Genomic DNA, 25,206 nt, shown 5'->3' on the forward strand with positions numbered 1-25,206 from the left:
TCAACAATTCAACCTTGGCCGACGAAAGCAGGGCTGCAGCCACATACTACTTACCTTGACCAGGAAAAATATAGGTTACTCTTGGATAATGGGTTGCCCGACATATCCCCTTTGTTCTTTACGGAACACGGGGAAAAGAAGCGCAAATACAAATCTTAGATCTTTAGCGAAATGGAGGTTACGCGTATTGCGGTTCGTACGCCCAAATAAGGAAACGGGAAAAAGAATAATTTGTCTGCGAAATAACCTAAATAAGTTCGTGCGATTCCTTATGTTTTGAAGTTACGTTGACTCAAAAACCAAGCCCTGTTTTGCTTAGGAAGCAAGTATTTGCACTGTTACACCAAATGTCATGAATAATTTACAATTAATATTTTTTTTAAATTGAAAATGTTATAATAAAACTTTAAACTAGCCTTGTCCGATTAAGTATACTGTACAAATCATGCGAGCCTGGAATGGTGCCAAGAATAAGTAGTGGCTGCATTGCCGCGTTGGACAGCGAGGTTGATCCTTTGCGCAAAAGTTGAGCCAGCCCTTCTGTTACCAGAATGTCCCGTACAAGATTTTTAGCACTAAGACGAAATGTCTCTAAGTCCAAGATGTCCACTGCAAACAGAACAAAAATGTGACTCTCTCTAAGAGAGGCATACTTGTGCCGCTTACCGATTTCTTATTTATTTTATTTTATTAAGTTTATTAAGTATATATTTCTTACTAGCTGCGACTTTGTCCGCGTGGATGTAGATTTTTAAAAATTCCGTGGGAACTATTTGCTTTTCCAGCAATAAAAGTTGCTTATGTCAATTTCCGGGACGCAAGCTACCTCTGGGCCAAATTTCATATAATTCGGTTAAGTGGATGGGCCGTTGATTATCCCATGGTAATTCATGATTTTCCGGGATAAAAAGTAGCCTGTGTCCGTTCCTGGAATGTAAGATAACTTTGTACCAAATTTCTTCAAAATCGGTTAAACTGTTGGGCCGTGAAAAGCTAGCAGACAGACAGAGACACTTTCGATTTTATAATATTAGTTTGGTTTCATTTACAATCTTCGTTATTTTTAATGAGTTTCCTTGTTTATGTCTTTAATGTTATTAAAAAATATACTAAACTTAATTAGTTACAAAATCTGCATACTACAATCTAGAAGTCGATAAAATTGCAGATATTGTGGCTTGAACCTTCACCTCTGTAGCCGGATCACACGCCAGATGCTCTGCTCTCTTTATCATATTTTGCCTTATCAAAGTAACATAGTTCAACAAAAAAATAAAATTGTGTCTATTCTTTTTTTGCAATTAGCTCATGTTACGTGCAGAAATATTGATACACTAGATTATGCCCGTGACTTCGTCCGCGTGGATTTAGGTTTTTAAAAATCCCGTGGGAACTCTTTAATTTGCCGGGATCAAAAGTAGCCTATGTCCTACACCGGGATGCAAACTATCTCTATACCAAGTTTCATCAAAATCGGTTAAACGGATGGGCCGTGAAAAGCTAGCAGACAGACAGACAGCTGACAGAAACACTTTCGCATTTATAATATTAGTATGGAGTATGGATAAATGGAGAAATTGTGGTTGAATATGTTATACACAATCTCTAAACTACGAGTAAACTGACAGGTATAAATGTATTCCAGCTATTTTTCATCATAATGCTCCCAGCGGAAAACGATAGCACTAAATTTGGTTTTGAGATTCTGTACAACAGTTCACAACAGTTAGCTACACTGACTGGCTGACATTCCAACGTACAGCTCAAACCGCTGCGCTAGGTCTAGAAACTTAAAGTTTTGTATGTAGGTTCCCTTTTTAACGTGGTCCTCCACAAAGAGAGTCAGCTAGTAAGAAAACAAACGTGTTTTCAATCAACGATCTCTACATGTAACTATTTTAAACAATACTAATAAGTTCGATCTATCTTTATAAAATCATGCATGCAGAATGCAATCCGATCGTGAAACAGCCTATAGATAAATAGTTTATAGCTGCGATAAAATTCCAATATATGCGACAGGACGGTAAAGTCGTAAAATTATGCCTCAGAAATCCACTAATTTCTTTAATAATAACAATAACGACTTGGCACACGTCCTGGATACGATCTCTATACCACCTCGTAGCCCTGCCACCTGATTTGAGTTGCCAATGCATTAACCTATAAATCAAGGCTATTTTAAAACGTTACTATTGTTCCGAATAGATTTATTACTAGTTAACTTCTGAAATGGAAGATTACATATTTTGGAGTCGCCTCCGTTAACACAGAGCTTAGAAAAAAATCCATCCCGACTTATAGTTAATTATAATTATAATTATAAATTATAATTGTTATATTGATAAAACGTTTTTTTTATTTAACTATAAACAACAGAAAATGCACTTTTTTCATTATTATTCATTAATTAAATTAATAGTCATTTAAAAATGAGCAAAAAAGTTTTACTGATAATATTTTACAGGTAAAATTTATCTACATTTGGAGGAGGACGTACGTAGGTATTACTAGCCAAGTAGGCTACTAGAAGGCCTATGATAATATTGTACATGTAGGTAGGCACCTAATTTACCAAACGCCCTTGTTAAAATTTAATAGTAAACATATTATGAAAATATTGCAAGTTAATGACGGTGAAATCATGGGCAATACACCTGATTTCTTTCAACTTTCTCTGTGCCGATAATGTCAGAACTTGCTGCCGAGTAAAGAGCGATGCCTTTGTCCATAAACTGATGTTTATCATCAAAAAAATTATAAAAAGAATTAAGTTCGTTAGCACCCTCACCGCAAAATCCACCTTCTTTCAAGCCTCTTAGTTACCACATTAGTGTGACCTGTTTATGTTTTAATTTCGAAAGTCACCTGTATAAGGTATTATGCACCATATGAAAGGAACAATGCCCTTTTCCCCCTAAGAAATACGACCGATGACGCGTGGGTGGCCATCGATGGCCGATGATTTGTTATACAAGAGAGCGCATAAGTCACACATAAAATTTGAATAGTACACTCAGCCTCTAATTTCTATAAAATCTGAACGTCGCAACTTGTGTCAAGGCTCATGATTAACACCTGGGTAGAGTTTATGTTCTAGTATCTACCCATAACTGGCAGCCCAAATTATATTTAGTAAAATATTATTATTATTATTTGATTAGCTTAACGGGTTACGAAGCTGAAGTGGAAATGGACAGGACACATCGTTCGTAAAACCGTTAGACGTTGGGGTCCCAAGGTGCTGGAATGGTGACCTCGCACCGGAAGACGCAGTGTTGGAAGACCCCCACTAGGTGGACGGACGACATCAGACGAATCGCAGGGAGCCACTAGATTCAGGCGGCGCAAGACCGTGGCGTGTGGAAGTCCCTACAAGAGACCTATGTCCAGCAGTGGACGTCTATCGGTTGATGATGATAATGAAAATATTACCGATGATAATGAAGTTTTCGAGATACTACAACAATGAAGGCATGGTGTTCATTAGAATTTAACAAGTCGTTTAAGAAATTATCACCTTGACATTCATTTACCAATTTTTGCCAGTACCATTGATCATTGATCTGTAATCTGCCCATAAGTTACTTAAAAACGTGATTATTTGTTGCGTTGCTAAAATAATTTATCAACAAATTACAGATAGATCTAAATATACATATAAAACGAAAAGGTGACTGACTGACTAATCTATCAACGCACAGCTCAAACTACTGGACGGATCGGGCTGAAATTTGGCATGCAGAAAGCTATTATGACGTAGACATCCGCTAAGAGAGGATTTTTGAAAATTCAATCCCTAAGGGGGTAAAATAGGGGTTCGAAATTTGTGTGGTCAACACTGACAAAGTCGCGGGTATAAGCTAGTTGATCACTAATTTCGACCGTAAATCAATTCTGATAAATATACTTACAGGTATCTCTACGAATCGTTGCTGGTTTTGGGATTAGGCAAATGATCAACGACTAACAGATCGCTACTTTGATCAATTAACAGCATTTCAGAAACCACTGGTTAATTATGTGCCTTCTTGCATTTGCGTGCCCTAGCGACACACGTTTGTTGATGCCCACTGTACCTCAGTACTGGGAACTACGACATTATGGTGCAGACTGCAGCAGTGGCGAGAAATAGCCGCACGTGATTTCCGCTTTCGAAATAGAATGCTTTAACTTTGAATATTACAGCTTCGGAGATTTCAGTGAGCATAATATAATAAACAACTAAGTGGTAAGGGAGGTTGTCTTATTAGTGGGAGATCCCGGGTTCTATTCCCAGTAGAGGTTTGGAATTTTAAAATTTCTAAATTTCTGGTCTAGCTAGTTATCACCCTACCGGCAAAGCCGTGTCGCCACGCGATTTTAGCGTTGCAGTACGATGCCGTATAGAAAGAAACCAATGGGGTGGGTTTAATAAAAACTGTCATACGGCATACCCCTTCCAGGTTAGCCCGCTTTTATCTTAGACTGCATCGCCACTTACCACCAGGTGAGATTGCAGTCAATGGCTATCTTGTATCTGAATAAAAAAATTGGTTTAAAAATCCCGTGGGAACTCTTTTATTTTCTAGACTAAAAAGTAGCCTATGTCGCTTTCCGAGTCTTTAATTATTTATATCCATGCATAAAAATCACGTCAATTCGTTACTCCGTTGCGGCGTGATTGCAGGACAAACCAAAAATCAATTACACTAACACTTAACTAGAATCACTATCTCAATATCCATATTATAAAGTATCTTTGTTTGTTGGTTTGTTCTTCAATCACACGATTCATGATTTCTTTGAAGGCATATGGTTAAAGAACTGGAGAGTGGCATAGGCTACTTTTCATCCCGGCAAATCAAAGACTCCCCACGGGATTGTAAAAATCTAAATACACGCGGACGAAGTCGCGGGCATCATTTTACCTAGAATAATAAAGATTTATTATTACTCTTCTATGTGTAGCATGCCCACATCTGGCCCGCATCTATTTTTTATACCTATTGATAAAATAAACTAAAAGTATCCGTAAATATTGTACAGTTCTATTCATATTGGAAAACTTACGTAATATTTTTGTACGTAGGTTTTTTCGTTACGCCTCTACCTTCTAAATTGTTGAGAGAATCTTTATATCTTCTTTTTAGGTTACATATCCTAATACGGCCCGTTTTATATTTACATGCAAATGTTCGAGGTCTTTTGACCCAAGTCCCAAACCCAAGACGCTTTGGAGCAATACGTGTATAATTTTGTAGCTGCAATTTTCTCAATGCTATCACAGATTAGCAATATTACAGTTTGGAAACAGTGGCGTTGATTCAAAGGTTTTTCTCTAAATAGAATTTAGATATCTGCATCTTTTTCTTTTTTATATTGCTAAAAAAGACGGAAAATAAATTTTAAAACTTAAGGATTTCAGTTTTAGTGATACTTTACAAAAACACTATCCTCAAGACTGGCGCCTAAAGTCGTCAGGTTTGACAGTTTCAAATTTAATTAAGTTTGGCTGTCCTTTCCTTACTTACTACACTGATAGAAAAAGATGCAAATAAGAACCTACTCTAAATGATTTTGTTGCGATCAGAATCAGTACCTAGATATATCCTACTACTTTGTTTATTTATATGACAAAAATTGTTAAGTGTTTTACAGCATATAGCAATTTCACGAGCCCGAAATACACCTCGAACCTCACACTCATAATTATATTGCGGTCACAGTGCACACCGCTCTGCGCCATTGAAGGTGAAAATGAATATCTTTGTGTTTTCTTTGTGCAAGTACGGTCGTTTTAGGGTTCCGTAGTAAACAAGGAACCCTTATAGTTTCGCCATGTCCGTCCGTCTGTCTGTCTGTCTGTCCGTCCGTCAATCCTCGGTTATTCTCAGAGACTATTAGTGCTAGAAATCATTAATTTGGCATGGGTATAAATATTAATCACGCCGACTAAGTGGTGAAATAAAATTTTGATAAATATTTTTTTTAGGGTAGTAGGGATGAACTTTTTTTTCTCGTCTACCCCATAGTGTGGGGTATCGTTGAATAGGTCTTTTAAAAATACTGTGGGTCTGGGAACATCATTTTTTGATTACTAGATCCGTTTGTAAAATATGATGTTTTAAAGTGTTAATTTTTATTAGAGTCAAGTGTCCCCCCCCCCCCCCCTCTATCAGCCAAATGGTAGCATATAGGAACGTGAAAAAAGTCACAGCAGTATTATATATAATCAATTTTAAAGGAAAACTATCATGGCTAAGTAGGGTTTACAGGTTAAGGAGTTACATCTGTTTTTCGAGGATTGTGACTACGGAACCCTACACTGCGCGTGGCCGCCACGTACTTGGCCGGTTTTTTAAACTGTACGTTCGCTAAGCTGTGGTAGATACTATCCCCTTTTCGGCGATTCTCCTAATGTTGCCCCCGATCTCATTCGAGAGCAGATTCTGTGAACATTCACCAGCGTACTTTAAAATATCCATTCGCTTATAAATCCATAAGCGAATGGATGTTTTAGAGGGCGCTCAGTTTATCCCCATCCCTACTAAACTGAGAAATACTAAAAAAAACATGTCGACACAGCCGTGGCTCGCGTCGTTCGTCGATCGACCCGCGATGCGTCGGTATATATTTGTTATGATGGTGCTTTAAAATTTTAAAACTACCTACTAGTATAATTATTATACTAATTATTATAAAATAATATCATACTTAACATGTACCTACTAGAAATTAGAAATGTATATAATCTATGATTACCTACTTAACCTATTTTAATTAGGTACCTAATATGTATTCACTGTGCGCTTCAAGATGAAATTTTGTAACCCACTTTTAATAGCCTGTAAGTTCCATGTAAGTGGAAATTTCTTTATGGAATAATACATGTCTTAATACCTAAGTGCGAGTCGGACTCGCACACGAAGGGTTCCGTACCATCGTACAAGCTTGTCCTTTTTAATTTACAAAGTTGAATTTTATATTATTTGTTGTATAGTGGCAATATGAATACACGCTCTGTGAAAACTACAGGGTACATTAGTGAAAACTATACTAGTTATGGATCTTGAAATACAGCCCGCTGACAGACAAACGGACAGCGGAGGATTAGTAATAGGCACCGTTGGCACCCTTGGGGTACGAAACTCTGAAAACACCTCCGCCCTTTTATGGTTCCTTAATAAATATGAACGAGAAACTATTATTGCTGGAAATATCCCTGCTGATTATGAGTAATGGATTGAAAAAGTTGGTGCTTTGGTACTTAGCAAACTACTACCACTACTACTACTCCACGGTACAATTCATTTTCAACTTTGTTTAGCCGATAGGGAATAAAATAAGCTCTACATTTCTCATTTGTGAGTGTTTGGAGGTATTGATATAAAAACAAAGATACCTACACTACACGCATAATAAGCTTTATGTACTAATTTCGGAAAATCCAGTCTACAAAGGGAACCTCTGTGCCAAATTTCAGCTTTCTAAGTCTAAGGGTTTGGATTGGGTCTTGATGAGTCAGTCAGTAAGTGAGTCAGGACTTTTGTTTTAGATGGTATTCCGTGTTGACTATTGGGTATATAATCACCACACTTCAAATATCTTGTGTTTTGTACGTATATCAACGGTTGTGAGCTATTAACCGATGGGCGGGCTGAGATTATGACGAGTATGATTGCCAGCTGACCCAAATATGCATTGGAATGTTTTACCCCGCCCCGACTTCATGCTGGGATGCGCCTTTCGCATTATCCTCCCGATTTTAAATATAACTAAACTGGTGTATAGTACAAGAGCCCACAACAAACTCCGAAATAATCTTCTTCTAAATATACTTTCTAGATAGATACATTTAAATATAAATAAGTTAAGTAGATTATTGATTGTTAATTTTCACACTTTATTATTCTATGATAATGTAGTTACTATAATAAGTTGCACACCAAATTATTGGTTGAATGTCAAGGGCTCAAAATAGATTTAAGACCAAATTGTACCACATTCTGGCAAATTAAAAACTATTTCTATTTCTATTTCTATTTCTATGAAAGGAAAAGGTGACTGACTGACTGACTGACTGATCTATCAACGCACAGCTCAAACTACTGGACGGATCGGGCTAAAATTTGGCATGCAGATAGCTATTATGACGTAGGCATCCGCTAAGAAAGTATTTTTGAAAATTCAACCCTTAAGGGGGTGAAATAGGGGTTTGAAATTTGTGTAGTTCACGCGGATGAAGTCGCGAGCATAAGCTAGTAAAATATAAACCCCCACACATATTCTGAATGCGAAAGTGTGTTTGTTTGTTCGTTTGTTGGTTTATTGGTTTGTCCTTGAATCACATCGCAACGAAGCAACTACTCTACGTGATTTTTTCATGGGTTTAATTGAAGACCTATAGAGAGTGATATTTTTAAAAATCTAATTCCACGCGAACGAAGTCGCGGGCATCAGCTAGTAAAAGGTAAAATGAAACATATCATTAAATGCAAATACGAAATCATAAGAGAGCTTGCATAATTACGATCGTCTAGTTTCGTAGGTATAGTGTAGGTATCGTTTGACCGAGCATAGCGACCTATATAAAGTTCTAATTAGTACTACCATCAAGGTAAATCGGGGAGGTTGGATTTGCATCTGCGAGCTAAATGAATAGATGCCGTTTCAAAAGCATCTATTGATTTCACAGATCGGAATCTCTCGGTAAAACTGTTTTTAGTTAATTTTACTTAAGTAGGTAGGTAGGTATAAGATATTTGGTTTTTATCATACAAATCATTTCATATCGTTTCTTACAAATCGAAATCGAAGTACATAGTTCAATTCTACGAAATATTACCTATTCTTATATTAAAAAGCGACTGCCCGCGGCTTCGCGCGGTTAAAATATAAACCTTTTTTATTCCCTATCCCTTGGGAATTTCGAAAAATCAGAACTTATTCCTTATTGTTTACTTTATAAAGGGAAACTCTGTGCTAATCAGCTTTTTAGGTCCAACAGTTTGGGCTGGGCGTTGATGAGTTGGTCAGAACTTTTCTTTTTTCTTATATCTTCTAAGTATAAAATGAATCGCCAAAATGTATGTACGCGCATGACTTCCGAACGACTGCACCAAATTGGATAATTCTTTTTTTGTTGTTTATAATTGTAAAGGTTTGTATGAAAGATTTTTTTGGAAAGTCCACGGGAAAAGACAGTTCCTGCGGAACGCGGATGAAGTCGCGGGCAACAGCTAGTATTTAAATATAATATAGCAAGCAAATGAGAAGAAAGGTCACCAGTTGCTAAGTGATTACCCTGCTCTTTGCTGAGCATCAGAGGAACTGTCAATGTGCCATCCGGCATATTCGCCTCTTGAACAAACTATAATTTTGTAGTTTTAGAGAAACTAAGCTAGAGTATGGACCATCATTTCCTACAAATTTAAATGCAAGTATATTCTATAAGTGGTTTTAATGACATCAATTAGAATAGCTAGGGCCCTAGTGTACGCACTGCACTGCATATATGCATAATATATACTTCACGCCACTGTATATCGTAGTATATTTAATTTATATTATTGTAATAGTGTGGTTTCATGACCGTGCCTTCCCTACCTCCATTTGAAGGGGGACTGAGAGGGTTAGTACAATGACACCACCACACACCCCTTGCAAAATCTCTGCCAAAATGTATTTAGGTATATTATATTTACGTAGCGAGCTCTATCAACAGATTACACTGTAGGGTTACCGTTCTTACAATCACTTAGTTAATGCTGAAGATGGATTGGAGGGCATTTACTTTTTCCTTATTCCTTTTTAATATTTTTCAACCTTAGGAATGTCAGGATTGGTAGGTACTTACGCCATTTTACTAGCGATGTTTTATGTAGTAACAATATAAACTCCGGCTGCCTAATATACGAAGGGACCTTGACGCATTGTTATCCCAAGAAAACCCTTTATCATAATGTGAGTAAGGGAAGTGGTTAGGACCCTCTGAAATTATATGATTACGACGCAGAGATAATATGGCCTACGGAGCTACGGATTACCTTTTTACCTGTGAAACTAAGATGCCTATATAAAACAATTTGTCTAAAGATCACACTACTTGTAAAGTCCTCTCCTTATCTACAAAAGTGCCAACAACATTGATACATATAGTACGCGACAGGTCGAAATGGCAATCAGCGTATGAAGCAGGGGGACGCCCCGCACACCCGCACGTCACCCGCGCTAACCGGCTCCGACTGTGCCGGTGTGCGGGGCATCCCCACCCCGTTTGCCATTTTAGAATTAGATCCATCCCGATATAGAATCTATCCAACAATTGGATAAAACTGGATGTAGGCTTAGAAATACCTAGCCTCAAAGCCAATTATTTGGAATTCACAAACTGTTAATATTCTAGTTGAAAAGTGAAGTAAATGCAAGGACAGAACTAACGCAGACGACCTTATTGTTTCAGACCTATTATTGTTCGAAAGCGGTCGACTTTAGAAGACTAAATTGACACTCGATATTGGTCACTTTTTGTCTAACATCTATTTTAAAATAGTACCTTAGAATTATATTATAATACTTAGCACCTTTTATCTATTGTTGCCGACTTTTGTCAGACAAACTGTAAAATCGTTTGACTGCGATTTTTTTTTTTTAAATTTACGTTAAATTGCAGACACGTTACATACTACATACAGTCCTTAGTACTTACCTACTAGTTACATCAGATCAATCCACTGCCAAGTGCCAATGTACCGTAGTCGTAGGATTGGCTTGAGAGTATAGTGCCTATATAAGTTTAGTAGACTGTGGTATGAATCGAGAAACTGATGAATAGGTCTTATGTTTGCTTCTGGGAAAGTAACTGATAACAAAGGTGAAGCTACATCCGCCATTGTTAATTTATAAACAGTGCACGTAATCTCTATTTACAATAAATTATGCTCGAATTGTTTTATAGGAATCAGGGTTTCCGTGTATCATATTCATAAACAACACACAAATATTATGGTCTTGGCAAAGTATATTTTGTTTTACATAGTAAAAAATCTCTGATTTTATATTTTTAATGTTTTATCGTTCATCAAAAATCGCTTCCGGAGGTGTTGCGTTGTAGCGAATTGAGGCTTGGACAAACAATGTGCGATGGACTTGTCAAACACGAAGATATTGTTTGAAGGCGTGATTCAGTATTACGTGACTGCATGCCGTCGCATGACCCTACGCTTTGTGTTTTTCTAGGCCTTTAACTATACTTTCTTAATTATCGGTTGTCACAGGTTTCCCCTACAGAGTATACCCTTGTTTGCTAGGGTCGTCGTAAATTCTATAGTCATCTTTACTGCATCCTTATAATAAACTCTAAGGCTAAGATCTAGAGCGTAGTTAGACTTTGCTCACTTTGCTTGGACATAAAACGATACAGATTTATGTCAGTGATACCTAGGAACCTATCGTTTAACCTGTGTCTTTAGTTTGAGCAAAGGTATAATGCACTCCATAGATACAGCCTGAAATTTTTCATCCAAAGAAAATCACTTTGTTGTATGCTAAGTTTCGTATAAAATACAATCGACTACCAAAAGCAATCCTTTATTCAGCTCAGAGTTTGTTATCTAAAAACATTCTTTTGAAAATGGAAATCCATTTGATTCTTGGAATATCTTAACCTGATTTCACCATGATTCCATAGCTAAAACTGTCTTATTTAAAGGAAATTTATCTTTCCTTCCGTAGTTGACTCGATCTTGAGAATAATTGGAGTGGAATTATATTTTGAGTTACATCTCCTATTTAAATGCTCCCTGAGGCTTCCAATTTGCTTAATTAAGTCAGGGACATAAAACTGGAATCGCTGTTTTGGTTACATTGCTCGAATTTAAATGAAACAAACATATTATTAGTGTTAAATGTTAATGAATGAAGAGTTAATGAATATCTTATGTACGTCACCAACGGATAATTTCGAAATAAAAAGGTCCCAAGGTCCCACCATACCTACTATAGCTAAGGACACAATACGAGACACTCCAAGTTTTGAACGTCGCGTCATTGTGTGTGTTCATTGTTAGCGGTCTAATCTTCTTCTTCGCGTGTCTTGCCGACTAGCTAAGGTTGGCAGTCAGCTGTTCCACTCTGTTCTCCGCGAGGCGAAATAGTTTTCCAGCGATCGACTTTTCCGGCAACTTTTTCCATCATGATTATCTATCAGCGATCTAATGTTCGCTCTTAATAATGGAATATCATTAGAATCTAATGGAACCTATACTTGTGGCGGTTGTCCGACCGTGCACAAGGGACGGTTGAACTTGAGGTAAAAAACTAGAAGTGAGTGTGTAGTTGGGATAGTTTTGCCGCTGAGGTATGAGCGAGTGTGCGAGTGCGACGGGCGAGTAATCAATCGCCCTTCATACATCTAAAAACTTAGTACATTATTTATCTCTTTTATTGACACAGAATCGTAATGGAATCGTACATCGATTGTTCGTTTTTTGAGCGTGAAAATCGTCGAAGCTAGTCGCTTTCTTGTCGGTCATATTTAATCTAAATATATAAAAGGAAAAGGTGACTGACCAACTGACTGACTGATCTATCAACGCACAGCTCAAACTACTGGACGGATCGGGCTGAAATTTGGCATGCAGATAGGTAGCTATTATGACTTAGGCATCCACTAAAGATTTTTGAAAATTCAATCACTAAGGGGGTGAATTAGGGGTTTGAAATTTGTGTACCTAGTCCGCGTGGACGAAGTCACGAGCATAAGCAAGTACATTATAAAACTGCCTGTATTCAGACCAACTTACTTGGTTGTATCCAAAATATATCTATTTTGTAGAATTTTTAATATTGAACATCCTGCTGGTAACAATGACTACAGTCTCAGATATCTGCGTACAGAATAATGTACTGGTTATATTTATAACAATTTTCTGCAAGTACGACTATAAAGTGGTTTCGCGACAGCACGCTAAAGGAAGGCGGGTTCTTACAAAAGCTCATTTCTATTTGTGAGCGATCATTATGCACCAGCACGCGCCTTTAACTGTGCAGCAGTATCTTACTCGTTTCCGTTTGGACGCCCTACTCTTTTAACTGGCTTATTTATTACTAAGCTATTTGTAGATATTAACTATTTTTAGTGTTACGGAAAAGTGTATTTTACTAAGCTATTTACTAATGGAACCTTCTCTTTCGCCAAAGAATTTTCACTGAGGCGACATTATCGTTGAAAGTTTTATGGATCTTTAGGTGTACAGATACCTACTTAACTTAACATAACATAATAACTTAACGTAACATAATTATCATTTACGTATACTTTCATTAATTGTCTTGAGTTCTTGACTAATTCTTTCATTCCTTAGATTGATTGCCCTCCATATACCTCAGCAAGAATTTAGTTAAATGGGGTTAATGTAGAAACCGTTTCCTTTCTATTTCTTTATCTAATAAAACTAAGTAAAGGCCGGTTCCATCAAACTTTTGACTTGAGCCAAAATGCTTTGAAAGGCAATTCATTTTTTAAAGGTTATTATATCTCTTTGTCAACAGATGTACAGAATGAATTTATGAGAGCGCCGCGACTCGTGTCGCACTTTGTCACCGCACGCCGACATGGAGTACTGGCGGTATGTCGCGTGCACGGTCCTGCTCCTGTGTCCGCTCGCCCTCAGTCGGCACGATGACGACTTCGCCTTTGACAACAACGAGGAGTTCCAGGTCAGTGTAACGAAACTATGATTTTATGAGAGCGCCGCGACTTGTGTCGCACTTTGTCACCGCACGTACAAATGGAGTACCTACTGGTGGTATGTCGCGTGGTTCCATTTTTATAACATACCTATAGTAGGCGAAAGGTGGAGATGGCAATGGGGGTGGGGACGCCCCGCACAGCCCCCGCGCTAACCCGGAATGGGATACCGCGGGTGACGTGCGGGTGTGTGGCCTACGTGGGACACCTGTTTAGAATGGAAATCCCCAAAGAAACTTTTTCTGCGGAGATGTTAGCATAAAAGGTACCTCATACACCAATTGCTATCTCGACCTGTCGTGTACTATACCTATATTGATTTCACAATAATGTTGTGAATCCGTGTTTAGAGTAGCCCTCTGAAAATGCATTTATTGCAAAGAGCTTTTATGCTAAAATTATTACCATTTTGTCAAGTATAATTTTCCGTGTATTGCTCCTTTAAAATTTTGAATGAATTTCTGTCCTACCTGTCACGATTTTTGCAAACAATACTATCCATGACAACATCGCTATTGTCGCAAAGACTTTATAAACTTACTTACAGCAAATTATTTTGCATATAATAAGCCCGAAATAATGTGTCGAATTTCAATTATATTTCGACCAACTTCACAAAGCAAAGTCGAAAGTTCACTTACACCTAAGCTACCTACATATCTATAGATAGGGCTTGCATATTGCTTTGCTTTTGTTAAATATATCACATAAATATTATAATAAGCAGTTGGGTCACCTGATGTGAAGAAATAAAACCTCTGAAGATTACCAATGAATATCACAGGACGAGGATTATACAATGCCTTGCTCAGGTGTAAAGAATGTATTTATCCGTCTCTTAGCGCCAGCTACCGCAAACTGAAATAATTTAGCAGAGTTTACGTAGCTTAGCTTTCAATCAAAAAAGCTTAGCTCTGTAGCTCGCGGTGTGACCTGAAGTATAAAAATATGCCCAAGCATGGAACTATGAATCAGTTTAGCTTATTACTAAGCACCGAAGCTACGTGAGCTAAGACGTTAGTTTAGGTCGCGGTGTAGCTTGCTCTTTAAAGGCGCGTACCTCGTACTGGTTTTCATATTACTTTAAATATTATTTCTAGGTTTTGAAAATACTTTAAATATTATTTATAGGTGGAACTGACAGCGAATCACTCAGAAATAGCTAAGAATGGCCTAAGAAGATTATGGGGTGTTCCTGATACATCGGCCTACGTGGGACACCTGTTTAGAATGGAGATCCCCAAAGAAGCTTTTTCTGGGGAGGTGTTAGCATATAAGGTATAGACTTTCATTTTTAATTTTATTTTCTTTTATTTGACCTATAAAATCTTTGTAAGAAGATGCTGGCTATAATAGTAAACTGATAGCTAGGTATGTCAGAAGCCATTAATTACTACTTACTACACTACATATATTATACCTTTTGAAATCTTACTGTAAGTCGTTAAATGGTAGGCTATTGCCGAATGTTGGCAACGTCTTTTACAGTCCTCGTACACGACTGACGAAATAGGCATACAACATCAATATAAGACCCATTTCGAACAGACTACAAAGTAACCACGTGTATAATAAAAAGCATAGATTTTTATAACTAGAATATCTCGGCAGTCTTAATTTAGATTACTCTAGAATCTACCTAGAGTCTAGTCGGGTCTAGCTCAATGTTAAAAGTTAAGACTGCTCAATTGTAGTTTTTAGGTATCTAAGATTTGATGAGTTTAGTTCATACGCACCATGCAGTGCTCAACCTAGGCTAAATCTTGACAAAAGGTACCTGCACAGTGCCCACCTCGTTTGACGTTCAGGAATCGCTGTTTCGGAAACCGTATGCTTATACGAGTTTACACTGTCCTCAAGCGAAAGCTACTCTAAAAAACTATCTCCTGTTACAGGTACGAAGTCAAGATGGTCACCGCTTGCCGAGTTGGCTGGCTGTAGACACGAAGCACGGGCTGGTCAGCGGCGTGCCCCAGAAGCAGGACATCGGCGCGCATGCGTTCACGGTGATCGCGCACGGACGCACGCGCGGCCTCACTGCCACCGACTCCTTTACTGTCGAAGTGAGTCGCATCGTATGTTAACGAATAAAGAAGCTAGCTGTCAAGTCACGTCTGTTGGATGCGAAGCATGGATTGGTCAGCCGCGGGCGCGCTGAAGTAGACTTGGGTGCGCAGGTGTTTATAGTCATAGCGCACGGACGCACACGCGGCCTCACTGTCATTCTTACTACTTTACCGTCGAAGTGAGTCGCATTGTAGGTATATTATGTTGATGAACGAACAAGACTCGATGGCGCTAGTAGTATCCTGAATTGCGCTTGACTTTCATACCTTCTGAGAGCATAAATAGCCATCATACATTTTATGAGAATTTACGTTCTCATTATTGGTACATAGATGACCGTCACTTACCGAGCTGATTTGCAATGGATACGAACGATGGGTTGGCGGTTTTGCACCAAAAGCAGTACATATACTTTTATGTGACTGTCATCATCATCATGATCAACCCATCGCCGGCTCACTACAGAGCACGGGTCTCCTCTCAGAGTGAGAAGGGTTTTGGCCATAGTCTACCACGCTGGCCAAGTGCGGATTGGCAGACTTCACACACCTTTGAGAACATTATGGAGAATTCTCAGGCATGCAGGTTTCTTCACGATGTTTTCCTTCACCGTTAAAGCAAGTGATATTTTAATTATTTAAAAACGCACATAACTCCGAAAAGTTAGAGGTGCGTGCCCGGGATCGAACCCCCGGCCTCCGATTGGAAGGCGGACGTCCTAACCACTAGGCTACCACAGCTTTTATGTGACTGTGCAAATATAGAAATAAAACCAAGAAAATATAACAAAGCTGTAAAATTCAAATAAGGTCAGAAAAATGGTCACATCAAATAAACATACATTTTAAATTGTAGAGCACCGATATGACCGTTTATTCTTTCATTGTTTTAACAAGTGTCATTCACCGCTCGGATAGTTCTACGTGTTGGTTTAGCGGCTTATACAGTTGTACGGAATCAATACAGTTCAAGCCCAAAATACGCGAACATCGCCGGGAACAATTTTATTACATTCGGCACGTTCGGCATCTATTAGAGCTGAAAGGTGTCAGTATAAGTAAATCTTTTTGCCATAAAATTTACTTGATCAAACTCTAGACTGACAGACAGCTCACAAACAGTATGAAAATTTGTACTGTACGCGGCCAAAAGTAATGTACATCGGCTTTTAGAATGACAGGCTTTGTAGAGCGCATAAAATCTCAATTATTTTATTACAGGTGAAGCGAGCGGATGAAAAGCCGCAGTCCAAATATGGTACATGCTATCGCAGCGAGAACAGACTGGAGTTGGTGATTCTAATAGATGGAGCATTCCATAGGATTTCGCACAGGCGGCGGATCCGAGCGCTCATGGAGCTCGCCAGTTTTATGGCACTCGATGGGGTAAGAAAACGACAACGTGACGACGACGTCCTCTCTGGCGCAGTGGTGAACAATTAGTGAGAGATCCCGACTTCGATTCTCAGCAGAGAAAATTTCCTATTTTTTAACTTCTAAATTTTCTCTGGTCTGGAAGGCTTCGGCCGTAGCTTACCACTCTATCGGCAAAGCTATGCCGCCAAGTGAATTAGCGTCCCGGTACGATGCCGTGTAGAAACTATAAACCAAAGGGGTATGAGTTTAATGAAAACTGCCATAACCCCCTTCCAGGTTAGCCCGCATCCATCTTACACTGCATCATCACTAACCACCAGGTGAGATTGCAGTTAACCAATATTAATCACGCTAGCAGCCATCTCCAATAATTATCCTAAGCTAATATTATGATAAAATCTTTTAACATCGACACGCCTTCACATTGTTTTAGTAGCCTAAAACCATCTTCGCATTTCGCCTTTCTAATGGAAACGGTTTGGGGCACATCGGTTGGATGGTTTCAAAGTCTAACATTTTTTGTGTTTTATATATTTACATTCTGAAAAATTTCTTGATCAAATAAATCTTTATTTTCGTCAAATATTCACTTTGAGATTCTTGAGTAGGAACGTAGGCAAGCAGATAAATGTACCTCATTTAATTAAATGTAGCTGTATAATTAAATTCAAAAGGAAACGTGCTTACGTGGTTTGACTGTAAATTATGTAGGCCTTGCGTGCTTTGCTCGCATGTTGATCTGCATTACTTATTCTTCGTTGAAAGCCTTCTATTAAACGGACATCAATGCCAAATTTGCAGCTTTTAAACATTGATCTTTTTAGAATTCGGAACCTCAAAAGGAAAAAGGAACCCTTATAGGATCACTTCGTTGTCTGTCTGCCTGTCTGTCTGTCGTGTCTGTTAAGAAACCTATAGGGTGCTTCCCGTTGACCTAGAATCATGAAATTTATCAGATAAGTAGGTCTTATAGCACATGTAAGGGGGAAAATAAATTGAAGTGTTCATGAACAAATATTAGTATTTTCAAATTTCAAAGTAAGATAACTATGCCAAGGTGGGTATGAACGGGCTTTCTAAAACAGATTTTTGTTTATTTTTACGCATAATGTCGAAAAAATACGACTGTATTACGGAACCCTCAACGCGCGAGTCTGACAGAGAATTATTTCTGTATTCTGATATATAATCCAGTAATTAACTTTTTCATAACATTAAGAGCAGCAAGGCAGACATAAAGGGCCATTTTTTGTTTTACATATACATCGATGATTATCTTTAGTTAATAGTGTCAATTGATATATCAATACTTTTGTTTTGTTTTAGGATGAGTTTTGGATGGAACCATACAAATCTGAAACTGCTCAATCACACGTAGTACTTATGAGCGGACCGGGATCTACAAAACGGAGAAGGAGTGAAGCTACCACTGCCATTTATTTTAATGTAAGTTATGAATTCTTAACCAAAGATAACAATAGGGAGGCCTGACCATTCAAAAATCTGATTGGTCTTGTAAACATATACATATGCAAACTTTCGGCTTCATAATATTAAAAGTGTTATATCATAATAATTTCAGGTGGGTTGCGGAGAAAAGTTATGGTCACGTCACAAAGTGCTGGTCGCCGGTTTAAGGGAGCAGTCTCGAGATGGAACTCTTCAGCAGCTGCTCAACCTGCCCGTGCTGGGCTGGCGGCTCATTGGCGTCAAACCTTTGCCACGACTTAAGAGACAGGTAGGCCAGTACATTCATATTTTTATAGTTTTACCGAGTCGGTATTGCTACCTTCAGAGGGCAATATTTTTCCCGTAGGTATACCATACCGTACCTACACGAGATTTTATCTGATAGAGCAATGACAGCAAAAAATACTCTTCACACGGGAGTCTAAGCGGGAAATTCTCGAGTTTGAAAAATTTTCTTCCCATATACCGTCCGACATAGCTCAACGGGCTACGAAGCTGTAATGGCAATAAGCAGGGCATATAGTTAGAAAAACCGATAGACGTTGGGAACCCAAGGTGCTGGCGACCTCGCACCGGAAGGCGCAGAGTCACAAGACCCCCCACTAGATGGGCGGACGACATCAGACAAGTCGAAGGAGCCACGAGGAAACTCGCGGGTGACTTCGCAAAATTTCTAACGTATGGATTGCCCAATTGATCGGAATCCTTATTGAGGAAATTTACTAGTAATCATTTGTTTTCTTACCCAGTCACCTATAGATGAAGGCTCGGGCGCGTACGAAACGTACGACGACGAATACGACGCGGACTATAGCGGCGACGACGAAGACGACAACGACGATTATCAGATCGATGGCAACCCCGAGCCTGTCAATGTGAGTATATACAAATTATATTACTTATATACATAGATGACGCCAAACTTGAAGGGCGATTTTATACTAGTGTTTTTTCTGCGTGGTTTACGATCGTTTTGGCAAAATATTGGTACTGATTCTGAGCGCAGCTAAAATTTATGGTATTCGCATCTCTTTCATACCAATGTAACAAGAACAAGACAGACAAACCTAATTTAATTTTTAACTGTCAAACCTCGTGACTTTAGCTGCCAGGCTGCCAGACACGAGCATATTGGTAAAATTTTTAGGGTGCACTAAAATTAAGTAAAGTGATAACCACAAGAAAAGTTCACTCGCCTTCGTGAATTGCAAAAACTATATTTTTAAATTTAAAATTCATGTTATATCCTTACTCAAAGATGGATCGAATAGAGAAAATCGCGAAAACCGACGCCTTAAAATCTTAAAACTAGCTTATGCTCGCGACTTCGTCCGCGTGGACTACACAAAGTTCAAATCCCTATTTTACCCGTTCAGGCTTTGAGTTTTCAAAAATCCTTTCTTAGCGGATGTCTACGTCATAATAGTTATCAGCATGCCAAACTTCGGTTCGATCCGTCCAGTAGTTTGTGCTGTGCGTTGATAGATCAGTTCGTCAGCGGCAGTCAGTCAGCCTTTTAAATAAATAAATTTTATCTCACAGTACCTTTTACAAAATTTAATTTCGCTCAGAGTGTGTTCATTGCCCGTCAGATTTCTAATCGGTGTGCACTTAACAGTATGTAAGAATTAAAACAGTGACTAAAAATAAAGTATTGGAATGGTTTTTACTAACTTGTAGTAATCAAAACATGAATTAAGACGTCTATTTTCATAGGTATTATTTTGTATTTAAGCAACAAATAAATAAACTGGTATGTCAAAAACCGTCCATAAATTCTAAATAGGAAGTGTCTAGACGGCCACAAACGGTTGTTTAATTTAAAAAATTATTCAACCACAGGTGAAGGCATTCGATTTAAAAATTTGTTTGTCAATCAAGTGATCAAGTTTAAAGTATTTTTGACCTACTCTTACCTTAAGTCCCCATTAAACTTAACATAGGTATAAACATAATATGGTCATGCATAACATAGTCTTTAGATAAAAAATGCATATCAGACTGTACTATGTTATCCCCCATTTCATTTATTCATTGGAATATCATTCATCATTTCGTAAAAATAAGAAAATAATTATCTTTAAACTTATTAAAAAGACCTTGGCATACAAAATTGGTTGGTATTTATGTTATATTTATCAAACTCATCATAATATTATGTTGGTTGGTATATTCTAAGAGTATTTTATATAATTCCAATATTCCTAAAGTGGTTTCCAATGAATAATTAAGGAGGTCAAATGACATAATTTTATTAACAGATTTATAGCAATTACAGTGTTCAAAATATTGTTATTCTGAAGTTACGCCGGCTTCATGTACCTACAACTTTTTCTGCACATCTTCACATTTTAAGTATTAGATACAAGAGTAGTCTGTTTTGATTTACTTAATTTTATGTATTTATTTTAAAGTTACAATCTTTCCAAAGAAAAAATTTAGTAATAAGCCAAACTAATTCCTAGCACCATAGTCTTTCTAGTTTCCTAGAATATTCAAAGTTTCGTCGTTTTTAGGGTTCCGTACCTCAAAAGGAAAAACGCAACCCTTATAGGATCACTTTGTTGTATGTCTGTCTGTCTGTCTGTCAAGAAACCTACAGGGTACTTCCCGTTGACCTAGAGTCATGAAATTTGGCAGGTAAGGGGGTCTTATAGCTGGCTTTAGGGGATATATCTGAAAACCGTGAATTTAGGGTTAGATAACACAAAAAAATTAAATTGTGGTTATGAACTAATAATTAGTATTTTCAATATTCGAAGTAAGATAACTATATCAAGTGGGGGTATCATATGAAAGGGCTTTACCTGTGCATTCCAAAACAGATTTTTATTTATTTTTATGCATCATAGTTTTTGAATTATCGTGCAAAATGTCGAAAAAATACGACTGTAGTACGGAGCCCTCAGTGTGCGAGCCTGACTCGCACTTGGCCGGTTTTTTAATTTTCATAAAACTATTTGACGTACTTTGTTTATACATAGCTTGTATAGGTAATTGAAGTTCCACTTATTAAGATTTATTTATGAAAGTCGAAAATGAATTCAACAGCTTTTTAGAAAATTTTAAAGCCTCATATTTGGAATGTTAGTTCATCTAGCCGGCGTAAAATAGTTATTCTCGGTTAAATACAACAATAATAATATGTCGAAAATTTGCAATAAAATGTTAATAACATTAAATTGTATGTGGAATGCAGATCGTGCACCCAGGGTAGACACGGCCTTGTTGTAGACAATAATATACTGTCGGGAACCACTGCATGGAATGTTACCAACGAATGGACTACCAACTCTTAATAATTTTAAATACATATCAAAAATTGCGAACCGGCAGGAATCGAACCCGCGTCTCCTGGAATCGCGACCGACGCTCTGACCACTAAGCTACAGCCCGCTTACTGCCAGTGACGAAATTTTTGATATGTATGTTTACTCAGTACTGAAGCGACTCCTAATTTTTGATATGTATTTAAAATTATTTAGAATTTTCCTTGAAGTGTAGGTAAAACACTATAAAAATTATAAAATATACCAACTCTTAAGTTGTTAAATTTTAAGTAGGTTTTTCCTTATAGGCTCGAAGCACATCACCGCAGAGCAGAAGCAAAGCAACGCGTCTTTTCTAAAATATTAGAAAGTAAACTGAACTTTGTCTTTACCATGTAATATAAAATTTGGTTGAAAGAAAAACGAAAATGAGACGCAAAAGCTCGAGTCGGTGCTTTCATTCGCTCGCATTCCTCACTAATACGTCATGTGCATTATTACATAGTGGAGATAAAGTTTAATTTACTGTGGAATATTTTACAAAAGACGCATCGCGTTGCTTTTACTTCGCGCAATATGCGTTGACCCTAAATCCTAATAATGGATCCATTATACAACGACAAAAAATACAAACAATGTGGCTAATTCTGTTGTACACAATCTCTAAACTAAACTAAAATGGCACGTCTAAATCTATTGCTATCCCTTTCATAATGTTGCTTGCGGAAAAGGACAGCACTACATTTAGACCTGTTAATTTAGTTTAGTTTAGAAATTGTGTACCAGAGAATTGGCCCCAATATTATTGCATTTTTTCAAGGAAGCATTCAGTCTAATAGGTAACCTAGAAAGATTCACTTGAAACAAAATGAACTTCATTTCATTATCATCTAAATTCTTTGTGGTATTTTGCATACATACTTAAAATTGGCATTCATTCTGTTTTTATATTAAGAAAAGCACACATCTCATTATCTACTCTTCCTCTTGGTCATTCATATTTTGAGTAATCTCTAATGCGAGCACTAGAATGGGTTAATCCAGATATTAGCAATGTTATCACTTCAACCATTTTCAAAAACTCTATCTCAAATATATAAATGCGCCAAAGTTCTTAAGCGATGAGCTAAGATAAACAATGTAGGGCTTTGGAACATAAAATCATTATTGCTGATAATAATTATGTGTAAAGAAAGAAAAGGTTATCCCGGCGCTCCCTCCTCTTTTATCATTAAAGCCAACATGCCTTAAGCAGAAGAAGCGCCGGTGAAGATGTGAAGGCTTTTCTTTTTCATAATCCTTATATTCTGCATACCCCAAGCGTATCGCATAAGAATTTACCGGTTACCCATAATTTTTTTTGTGAAGATAACATTGCTAGTACAAAAAAGAAAACAAAAATGGGTGGCAGTACTAACGTAGTGTGTACCGCGCGGCGGCAGGTGGAAGAGCCCCCCAACCCCCCGCACCCACACCGCCACCACCACGGCCAGCCCGACTTCGCGCCACACACCACCACCGACACGTTTCAGACCGAGCCCACCGACTCGCCGCCGACGACCCAAACACCCACCGCCCCCGAAACCGCCCCAACAGAACCCCCCAGCTCCTCCGACCCGAGCCCCCCCAACTCTCCTCCCTCTACGATAGCCGCGACGCTTTCCACAGAAGAACCGGGCGTCGAGACCACTCCCGAGTCCGCCACTAATACGTATACCACAGAGGTTTGTCGGAACCTGGTCTCCAGACTTTCCTTTGCATGCTTTTCGTGTCCAATTTTTTTTGATATTACAAATAACAGATTGCGTAGTTGTGTGGTGGTTTGTTCTTTACCGAGTTTTCTATCTTTGCACGTCTAAAGTGTGTGTTTAGATAAATTTCTGCATCTCCAAACTGATAGCCACAAAGCGTTGGTCAAAGGCCCTTCGGTTGACTAATGTTCTCCTAGTACCACGTGTAATAACAATCGTGATTTGCTTATAATCCCAATGTTACCTATTATCATAAGTTTTATGATAGGAGAACTACTCTTACTAAATGGCTTAGGGTACGAAAATTCAACTACTAATCCCATAGATATGGCCGATATATCAGCTGGCAGAAATTTATCTATTGCTCGAGTGATTACTTACAGCGAATGTTTGTGATATTAACTTACTAAGTAACATAACAATGTCGTTCGTATTGTTTCATTATTATAGATTTTAGATATGCTAGCCATAAATAGTTTTTGGTATGATTTCATGAATGTACCTAATTAAAAACGAAAATTGCATTTTGCCAAATAGCTACATGTATTAGTTATCTATCAGCAAAAACAACAATTTGGTAAAATACCCAAGTTTTCTTAGACACAGTAGATTTCATTTTTAATGCATAATTTTAAAAGTTTTTGCTATTAACTATCTCATTGATTTTCACACTTTTTAAACAGGAACACAAGGTAAAAATCACTGCATACTCAGAGTCTGCGTCTGAAGCGAGCAACGTGAATGTCCTCAAAGAGCCAATAGTAGTTGATGCCAGAAGGCTCGACGAACACTCCCCGATAATCATAGTTCCTGAAGAAATTACTACAATCGAACCTGAACCGGTAAGTCTCATAGAAATTACACTTAGTGTCTTCGCACACAGCGATAATTTCACGTGCAGTTAAAGCGCGTCAAACGCAACTAAACACGCTGTGAGTGCGATAGTTTCCAGACTATTTAAAGGTGTATATACTCGGATTTGCTTGATGTTTGATGACCAATAAGATCTGTTGTCAGCTTCTTACAGGTTTGGTCGTTTTTATTGATACTGTCATAATGTTAGAGCCTCAATAGCTCAACGGTTAAAGTAGTGGACTGAAATCCGAAAGGTCGCCGGTTCAAACCCCACCCGTTGCACTATTGCCTACTTCTAGCACAAACTTAACGCTTAATTGGAGAAGAAAGGGGAATATTAGTCATCATGCTTGGCTAATATTCTTTAAAGAAAAAAATTAAAATCACATTACTTTGTTGGTTTATCGATCGACAAAAAATACAATGTCGATCGTCGCTACGCTTACGCATTTACACATTCTTTTTTTTATTAGAGTCGATCGTCAAAAATCGAGCAAATCTGTCGGCACCTTAACTTTGGCCTCTCGTAATGCAGTTTACAGCGCTGTCGACGTGCATACATAAAACACGCGTTACCTGCGCGTGAAAATGTCACCATGTGTAAAGGCACTTAAAATTTAATATCACAGAATCTAACTCACATTTTGTAGATGTTTGATTTTACACTAATTTATCTGTCTTGTGTG

General features: G+C 38.0%; 1 protein-coding gene across 8 annotated transcripts in view; it reads left to right on the plus strand.

Annotated features, from left to right (window-relative positions):
• Dg (Dystroglycan) overlaps positions 1–25,206 on the plus strand; it is a 126,720-nt gene that overhangs the window by 87,837 nt on the left and 13,677 nt on the right. For 6 of the 8 annotated variants that reach the window (XM_069505262.1, XM_069505263.1, XM_069505264.1 and 3 more), the window contains 9 exons: positions 13,534–13,701; positions 14,864–15,010; positions 15,628–15,795; positions 17,020–17,184; positions 18,502–18,621; positions 18,758–18,913; positions 19,395–19,520; positions 23,357–23,638; positions 24,349–24,507. In XM_069505262.1, the coding sequence (XP_069361363.1) occupies positions 13,597–13,701; positions 14,864–15,010; positions 15,628–15,795; positions 17,020–17,184; positions 18,502–18,621; positions 18,758–18,913; positions 19,395–19,520; positions 23,357–23,638; positions 24,349–24,507 (1,428 nt within the window). In that variant the 5' untranslated portion in view covers positions 13,534–13,596. The remainder of the gene's footprint in view (positions 1–13,533; positions 13,702–14,863; positions 15,011–15,627; positions 15,796–17,019; positions 17,185–18,501; positions 18,622–18,757; positions 18,914–19,394; positions 19,521–23,356; positions 23,639–24,348; positions 24,508–25,206) is intronic. The other 2 variants (XM_069505265.1, XM_034979394.2) reach the window with 2 other exon arrangements.

This window comes from Maniola hyperantus, chromosome 20 (assembly GCF_902806685.2).
Source record: "Maniola hyperantus chromosome 20, iAphHyp1.2, whole genome shotgun sequence".
NCBI lineage: Eukaryota > Metazoa > Arthropoda > Insecta > Lepidoptera > Nymphalidae > Maniola > Maniola hyperantus.